A 9,173-nucleotide genomic window follows, 5' to 3' on the forward strand; every position below is an offset into this window, starting at 1 on the left:
ATGTGCTAGCACCATGTACAAAAACATCATTATTACTCAAATGAGACTTATCAATGCATAAAATAAAAGAAAAAATTAAATAATTTAAAAATTTTTGATTTGAAATTTATTGGTGCATTACTCTAAAATCTATTTATAAAAAGTGATAACACCATTCAAATAGAGGTATTAAATTTAAAAGCTGTGAATATTTAGCCTCGTCTAGAGCTACTAGTGAAGCTCATTATGATTTTGTTTTGAATAACACAAAGTGTTAAAATCCACCCACTACACCACTATCACCTCACCTACTCCACTAAACCTAACCCACTACACCATTATCACCTCCACTTCACCTACTCCACTAAACCTAACCCACTACACCACTACCACCTCCACTTTACCTACTCCATCTTCCACCTACTACTACCTACTCTTCTATATATAGGAATCATTGTAACATTCAATATATCAATCAATAATACATCAATTTTTACATGGTATCAGAGCTATAGGTTAAGCTCTTGGTGCTCTTCGCCTTCTGGCGGGCGGCAACTTTGCCTTAACCGCCCGCCAGACCTCAACCAATTGAAACCTCCAACACATACCTCCTCTCCAACCACCTTTACTCAATTCAAAAATCTCTCTTACCTTCTAAAATGGCCCTTCCATTTAAACTCTTGTTGGGTAGTCTAATAGTGATGAGCTCTTTGATGGTTAGCTATGGTGGAAACTTCTACCAAGACTTTGACATACCATGGGGTGATCAAAGGGCAAAGATATTCAGTGGAGGTCAGCTTCTGTCTCTGTCTCTAGACAAGACCTCTGGCTCTGGATTTATCTCAAAGAAAGAGTATCTGTTTGGGAGAATTGATATGCAGCTCAACCTTGTTGCAGGCAACTCTGCTGGCACTGTTATTGCCTACTACTTGTCTTCTCAAGGGCCAACACATGATGAGATTGACTTTGAGTTTTTGGGAAACCTTAGTGGTGACCCTTACATTGTTCATACTAATGTGTTCACTCAAGGGAAAGGAAATAGAGAGCAACAGTTCTATCTCTGGTTTGACCCTACCAGAAATTTTCACACCTACTCCATTGTCTGGACCTCCCAGCAAATCATTTTCTTGGTGGATAACACTCCCATAAGGGTATTCAAGAATGGTGAATCAATTGGTGTCCCTTTCCCTAAAAACCAACCCATGAAGATCTACTCTAGCCTCTGGAATGCTGATGACTGGGCCACGAGAGGCGGGCCAGTGAAAGCTGACTGTACAAAAGCACCATTCACAGCATACTACTAGGGCTTCAATGTCCAAACCTGTACTGGTTCTTGCATTCCTTGCCTTTGTGATTGTCCTCCTCCTCTCTCCCTTCTCAAGATTGCTCCTGGCTTGGCAAATCTTTCTGTTACAGACTGTGGAGGAGATGACCCAGATCTCAAAGAGGAGACGGAAAAGCAGTTTGTGGATCTGTTGACAGAGGAGATGAAACTGCAGGAGACAGTGAATGAAGAGCATGCTCACCATATGAACATTACCTTTGCAGAAGCAAGAACGGTAGCTTCCCAGTATCAGAGGGAGGCAGAAAAATGCAATGCTGCCACAGAGACTTGTGCCCAAGTTTGTCATCTTGTTAAAGCAAACAAATTCACTCTCTCTCTCTCATCTTTCCACTTTCAAACCCACAATCCTTTTTTTTTTTTAATCAACTCACTCCCTCACTTTCTTTAAACCCCTCTTTCCCTCACATGGGCTTGTCCCCTCTCTCTCCTCCGTTTGATTTCAAAATCCATTATTTTTATTTATTTTCTCCAAACCACTTTCCTTATTTCCCCATCTTTCATTTTGATTTCAAATATATTTTTATTATTTCTTTCTTTATTTTTCTTTCACATTATTTTTAATCTTTTTCAAATTCCATTCATACCATATAGCTTTGCACACCAAACCATAATTTATTCATCTTAGGGATCAACCCCGATCACAATTTTACACACACAAAAAAAAAAAAAAACAACAACAAAAAACCAAAACACAACACCAAAAGATTTGTTTTCTTTTCTGCAGACGGCCACCCACCGACCTCACTTCTTCGCCTATTCCGTCGGTCTTTTCTTCTTGCCACCGTCCTGGGCAGTCCTTGCCGGTGCTGCCTCCGTGTTTCCCACTCCACTGGGCACGATCACTACTCCCTGCTCCTCCACTGCAGCATATGGCGGCCCTCCAAATCGGAACATCACGGTGGCCTTCCGCTTCAGCTCCTTATTTTCTGCCTTTAGCACACTTATCTCTGCTCGCGCATCCTTATACATGCGTTGGAGCAGAGCCAGCTGGGAGTTTAACTGTTGCACCTCATTTGTCCTGCTCTGCAGCCGGTGCGACAAGTTTGTGACCGCAGTCATGGTTTCCACACATGACTTCAGAGTATACTGATTGGCCTCAATATCAGTTTGCACCGCCATTTTTTGCTCCACCGACCGCATCGGAAAGTTCAACGGAGCAAACACAGAGGTGTTTGGTTGAGGTTCACTGGCCACCGCACCAATTCTCTCTCTTGTTGACTCATTGAGGTCGGGAAAGAGAGTGAGTAGACCACGGGATGAAGAGGCCCTATTCTGGGTAGCTGAACGGGAAGAAGAGGCCATGTTTTTTGGGTTGCTGAGTGTTTCAGCGAAATAGCAATTTCAGACTGATAATGTTCGGAAGGGTTGGTTACAGAGTGTTTCAAGATTTGCAGCTCTTAGAGGCAATCTCTCAGAAAACGAATATCTCTCTCAGAAAATGAAGAGTTTTTCAGAAATTTTTTCCCAGGTTTTTTTGTCTTCGCTTCTGTCTCAAGCACAGCCTCCGCCTCAGTTTATAAAGACCCTGACGAAGAGGCAGCCACGCGTATCGCGCGCCACTTGACGCCAGACGACAAACGGGCGCGCCAGCCGGCCCTCACGTGCCTCGCCATCATATCTGGCACGCCTTTTGATGGCACGCCTTTTTATGGATTGGGCACGCTTTTTGATGGCACGCCTTTTTGAAAGATTGGACACACCTTTTGAGGGTGCAACTTTTTAAGGGTTCGACAAGACTCTGTAAACTGTCCCGACATTGATTCCGGTTAGCTCCTTTATGGGTCCGACAAGACTCTGTAAACTGTCCTGACATTGATTCCGGTTAGCTCCTTCATGGGTCCGACAAGACTCTGTAAACTGTCCCGACATTGATTCCGGTTAGTTTCTACAAGGGTCCAGCAAGACTCCGTGAACTGACACCACCATACAGTGTCCTCTACATGGTTATGGCACCCCCATACAGTGTCCTCTACAACGTTATGACACCACCATCCAGTGTCTTCACCAATGGTCTGACACGACCATACAGTGTCTCTTATCCTCTTTTATTTTTATGTATTTTCTTGTTTTGTTACTCTCTCCAAACTCAAGTTGGTTAGTTCCTATCCCCCTTGAGTTTGCGGGGCTGTTAAAATCCACCCACTACACCACTATCACCTCACCTACTCCACTAAACCTAACCCACTACACCACTATCACCTCCACTTCACCTACTCCACTAAACCTAACCCACTACACCACTACCACCTCCACTTTACCTACTCCATCTTCCACCTACTACTACCTACTCTTCTATATATAAGAATCATTGTAACATTCAATATATCAATCAATAATACATCAATTTTTACAGAAAGAATAACTTGCCACCTAATATTCGATTGTTTTCGTTACACTAATTTGGCTACAGAAAAGTCATTTATTGTTTTGACTTTCAAACGAATGCTCCATGAAATTCTTTTAACGCTGAGTACCTTCAAGACTTCCTTTTTGGATATCAAATTATGCATTTGTAACGGGTTTGACCCGTTTGTTACCTATTCATTTCAATTTGAGAGAGTATTTAGATTTGATAAATTTATTTTGAAATTTATTTTGAAATTGATTTCAGTGATTCGAACTATTCATCATTTATATTAAATATTGCAACATTGCTGGATTGTTAAGAGATGAGTTATACGCTTAATAGATCTATGATTTTTTTAGTCGGTGACACACTGTCACACTATTTTCTGAAAAATTTATAATTTAGTGATATTTTAATAAAATATTTATAAATTCATAGAAAATTTATAACTTTCATTATTAAAATTGATAAAATTTGTTAGGTCTTTTTTAAAAACTTACACTAAGGTCTTGTTTGGGAACAAGTTTTTTAGTAATTTTTTGACTTTTTGACTAAAATGTGATGTAAGGGATGACTTTTTGATTTTTTATGAAAAGATTGCAAAAGTAGAGAGAAAATGAAATCTTTGACTTTTTAGTATGGATTGTTGACTTTTTGACTAAAAAAGTCACTTGTCAAACGAGGCTTAAAGTACAATTTCCCCATTTTTTTTTTGAAAAATGCTAGGGACACTAAATTTTCTACCAAACAAATGACCAAATGTCTCACATGGGTGTGGGGTCCGCAATTTTGTGGGCCCCACGCCCATGTGAGACATTTGGTCATTTATTTGGTAAAAAATTTGGGACCCTCTAGCATTTTTTTTTTTTTTTTTTTCCATTGGACAATCTCTCACACCAAAAAGAAACTCATTCCTAAAAATTAATTGCTTTTCGTTTTGTTACACCTAAATATTCAACAGTTAGTCCGCTCCGCATGACGCACAATTGTCTTATAAAAGTCTGAAACAAAACCATTCATAAAATATGCATACGAGAGAGAGAGAGAGAGAGAGAGAGAGAGATGGGAGGAGGTGAGCTTTGTGCAAGAATAGGAAGTGGGTTATTGACAAGGCTAGGAAATTCATGGATAAAAATGGAGAAAGGTCTAAATGAAGCAGTGTCAAAGAGCAAGGTTGGCAAATACTTCAAGTTGGAGGAGAGGAAGAGCTGTTTCACTAAAGAACTACGTGCCGGCACCGCTACTTTTCTTACCATGGCATACATAATCACCGTCAACGCCACCATCCTTGCTGACTCGGGCGCTACTTGCTCTGTTTCGGACTGCACAGCCACGGCCAACCAGACTGCTACTACTCCAGATCCAGACTGCATGTTCAAACCTAACGCTGGCTACCAGAACTGCCTCTCCAAGGTCAAGGCTGATCTTATTGTGGCCACTGCTTTGTCATCTATGATCGGCTCCTTTGCTATGGGCATTTTCGCTAACCTTCCCCTGGCTCTTGCCCCAGGTATGGGCCCAAACGCTTACCTAGCTTATAATTTAGTGGGCTTTCATGGTTCTGGTGGGTCAATGTCATATCAAACTGCCCTGGCAGTCGTATTGGCTGAAGGCTGTGCCTTTCTTCTCATAGCTGCTTTCGGGCTTCGGGCCAGGCTTGCTCGGCTCATTCCTAAGCCTGTACGGTTGGCTTGCGCAGCTGGCATTGGGCTTTTCATTGCCTTTGTGGGCTTACAAGCCCACCAAGGTATGGGCCTTGTGGGCTCCGATCTGGCCACACTGGTGACCATCTCGGCTTGCACCCGTACGAATCCAGTCACCGGGGAGTGCACAGGGGGAAAAATGCGCAGCCCGAGGTTCTGGCTTGGCTCGGTGGGCTTCCTAATCATGTCTTTTGGGCTAATGAAGGAGATTAAGGGAAGCATGATATATGGTATTCTGTTTGTGACATTAATCTCATGGTTTAGGGGCACAGAAGTGACATGTTTTCCCATCACCCCACTTGGTGACTCAAACTACAACTACTTCAAAAAGGTCGTGGACTTCCACAAAATAAAATCCACTGCAGGGGCTATTAGCTTCAGTCAGTTCAACAGGACTGAGGTTTGGGTGGCCCTGGTGACCTTGCTTTATGTAGATGTGCTAGCCACCACAGGGACATTGTACACCATGGCAGAAGTTGGAGGGTTTGTAAATGATGACGAGCAAGGAGGAGGAGGAGGACGCATTGAAGGGGAGTACTTGGCCTACATGGTGGATGCCGGAACAACGGTGGTGGGGGCTGTGCTCGGAGTTTCGCCAATCTCAACCTACATAGAGTCGTCGGCAGGAATAAGGGAAGGTGGCCGGACAGGACTGACGGCGGTGGTTGTGGGGGCGTATTTCTTTGGATCATTGTTTTTCATACCATTGTTGTCAAGTGTGCCGCCATGGGCGATAGGTCCATCACTGGTCATGGTTGGGGTGATGATGATGAAGGTGGTGAAGGATATAGACTGGAACAATATGAAGGAGGCAGTGCCTGGTTTTGTTACCATGCTTCTCATGCCACTGACTTACTCCATATCCAACGGCATCGTGGGGGGCATTGGGATCTACATTGCTCTAGGGTTGTATGATTACAGTGTGGGTTGGATGAATGGGTTGATGAAGATGAAGAGAGTGGTTGTCCAGGAACAGAATCAAGTGTCAGCAACAACAGCTGGTCCGGAGATGGTTGAAATCATTTGATTGATTAAGCTAGCTGTTTTGTTTGTTTGTTTTTGTTTTGTTTTTGTTTTTGTTTGTTTTGATGAGATGCAATGGCAGTAGATAGATAGATGCACAAGCTACCATGAGAAGTGGAAAGTGACCTTCTCCTTAGTAGTTGTTTTGGCTACAGGCAGGCACGCGGGGGATTGAAAATGAGTTTTAGGAATGTATCACATAGCACTTATTATAGTGTTGCAGCTTTTCAAGGCCGTTTGTGCATGTATGACTGGTGAATGGATGAATTATAAATTTGTTGCTCTATTCTTCTCTTTCTCGCGGAGTCTCATCTTGTGTGTACATTTGATTCTCTTTGTTTTATTCTGTAGTTTATTTTTGTGTTCATTACTAGCATTTTTTTTAAAATACCTCTTCAATTTTTCAAGCAACTTGATTTTGAGCTTGTATAAGAATTAAAAAATAAAAATTACTCATTAATCTTGTTTCATGCACTGGTATTCAATTAAGGTCCGTTTGAAAATTTACCATTTTAAATAATTTTTTTGACTTTTTATGCATATTGTTCCTCTTGACTGTACTAAGTGCTTCCCTTTTTAGTAGCTCTCGTAACTACAACGAAAAAAAAAAGGGAGCAAATTCGACTCAACACAAAATAAAAGCATTTTCTCGCCCATAGAAGCAAGGATTATACAATTAAAAAAAAAGTATAGCGATCCCAGTTTTCCCTCCATTGGTTATTGTATTCCAGACTCGGTTCCGTAGATGTCTATTGTTGTAAATGTTTCATTTTCGTCCTTTCATTTTTTGTATTTGAGTTTTGGGATGTGATGGGCATGTTTGTAACAGGTTGGGTGTGTTTTGAAACAAATAGTTGCTGCCCAGATTTTGGTGTCTTCGCTCGAGCGAGGCTTTTTTCGCTCGAGCGAGCTCTGTGTTTTAGTTCCATCGCTTGAGCCAGGGTTTCTTCGCTCGAGCGTGCGTCTGCATCTAGTTTTGAACTTGAAGGTTGTATTTCTTGGCTCGAGTGAGGACTATGTTTTGGGTTTCTTCGCTCGAGCGTGCTTCTAGGTTGCAGACCTGAAGCTTTGTGTTGTTGGCTCGAGTAAGGCTTTCTGCGCTTGAGCGAGGTTTCCTTGTGTCTGGTCGCTCGAGCGACCACTCCTTCGCTCGAGCGAGCCTCGAATATATCAGTTCGCAACAGCAGCTTTTTCTTCTTCACTTTTTCATCATCTCTTTTACACAAACCCTAGATCGGCTGCTCCCTCTCTCTCTACATATCTTCTCTCTACAAATACTCCATGTTCTAGGAGTCTCCTACCTTAATCCCTTTGTAAGAAAGGTGGAGCTTGGTGTAGGCTACGTTTTGATCCGAAAATCATTGAGTTTGGAGCATCTTGAGTTTACTTCATCTTCTCTATTTGGTCTTTTCATTTGAGGTAGGGATACCCTACTCTTTCTTATGAGTTTTGACATAGATTTTAGTCATTTTGTATAAATGGTGGATTATGATAATTTTAAGAAAGTTAGAGTTTGTTTTGAAGATTATGTAAAATGGGGGTTTTCAAATGTTAAACTCCATGTGTATGTGAGACCTTGCAAAAATAGAATTATTATTGTTAAATTGATGAAATTTAACCTTAGGGTTGTTATTTGAAAAAAAGGGAAAATGCCCTAATTGTGTTTGAATAATAAATTTGAATAATTAATTTGGGGAAATGTGAAATTGAGTTGAAAATCATGAAATTGAGGAATTATGAGAATGATTGGTATTGTTGGATTGATTAATCACTCACCTATGAGAATGTTGATAATTGATCTATTTGATGAATTTGTGTAGAGATAACTGCTTTGGGCTATCAGTGGAGGATAACCTTGATTGTTGTAGGCACTGTATGTTGATTAGGGAAAATTGAAACTAATCAAATGGTTAAGTCATTGAATATGACGGTTGAATTAACACATTGAATATGTGTCTGGATTGATCATTGTATATGATAAACCGTTTAAATACATTGCATATATATCTTGTTTGGGAGGAGATAAGGGATGTACTCCACGGTTTGGGAGGAGATAGGGGATGTATTCTCAAACCTGTTTAGGAGGAGATAGGGGATGGACTCCATTGATAACTAAGTTGGCCGGAGTGTCCAGGGTGAAAGTCTTAAAATCCTAATTACGTTTGCATAACGTAGATAATTAAATTATTGGAAGTGTTTTGATATGAGTTGTAGTCTCATTTAACTATTTGGCTAGATAATAAGCCATGTTTATGAATTTAAATTGGATAAGTAAAGGAAGGTGGAATGAAATATTGGTGTATTTGTCACGGAACTGGGATGTATTGTAAGTTGGTTTACATGTGTTAACCATTTATTGAATGCTAATGTTTTAGTCATTTCTCATACTTGGTTTAGTATATCTCTGTTGGGCTTTGGCTTACCCTTTATGAGTCATCATTTTCAGGTACAGATGGTATGCCACCTCCAAGGACGTAGCTTGGGAGGCTTAGAGGCTGAAGGATCTTTTGTTGTTTTATCTTTTTGTATTACATGTAAATCTAGCTAAGGGCTTATTTTGTAAAAAGGGTTAGAGCTCTTCTTTTGTTGAACCCAAGTGTTGACTTGGAAAGTTGTAAGTCCGTAGGGCATTTACTTTTGTTGTCAACATGTAATACTTTTGTACTAAATACTCTGATATATGGAAATATGCTTTATTCTCTTGTCTATGGATGTCATGAATGTTAGGCTTATATAATTTTTGAGGGCGTTACAACTTGGTATCAGAGTATATCGG

General features: G+C 40.8%; 2 protein-coding genes across 2 annotated transcripts; both read left to right on the plus strand.

Annotated features, from left to right (window-relative positions):
• The first annotated feature begins 330 nt into the window (after nt 1–330).
• Nucleotides 331–1,298, plus strand: LOC114285593 (xyloglucan endotransglucosylase protein 1-like). Its single transcript, XM_082909156.1, has one exon. It carries the CDS (start codon nt 639–641, stop codon nt 1,281–1,283), a length of 645 nt encoding a protein of 214 aa, XP_082765282.1. The 5' UTR covers nt 331–638; the 3' UTR covers nt 1,284–1,298.
• Nucleotides 1,299–4,700: 3,402 nt separating this feature from the next.
• AZG2 (Xanthine/uracil permease family protein) lies at nt 4,701–6,691 on the plus strand. The gene has a single exon (XM_028264124.2). It carries the CDS (start codon nt 4,734–4,736, stop codon nt 6,399–6,401), a length of 1,668 nt encoding a protein of 555 aa, XP_028119925.2. The 5' UTR covers nt 4,701–4,733; the 3' UTR covers nt 6,402–6,691.
• The last annotated feature ends 2,482 nt before the right edge of the window (nt 6,692–9,173 follow it).

This window comes from Camellia sinensis, chromosome 15, assembly GCF_055761805.1.
Source record: "Camellia sinensis isolate YWXY chromosome 15, ASM5576180v1, whole genome shotgun sequence".
Classification (NCBI taxonomy): domain Eukaryota; kingdom Viridiplantae; phylum Streptophyta; class Magnoliopsida; order Ericales; family Theaceae; genus Camellia; species Camellia sinensis.

What these genes read in the sequence shown, in the direction of transcription:
- AZG2 (XM_028264124.2), top strand. Translation starts at nt 4,734, where the DNA reads ATGGGAGGAGGTGAGCTTTGTGCAAGAATAGGAAGTGGGTTATTGACA.
- LOC114285593 (XM_082909156.1), top strand. Translation starts at nt 639, where the DNA reads ATGGCCCTTCCATTTAAACTCTTGTTGGGTAGTCTAATAGTGATGAGC.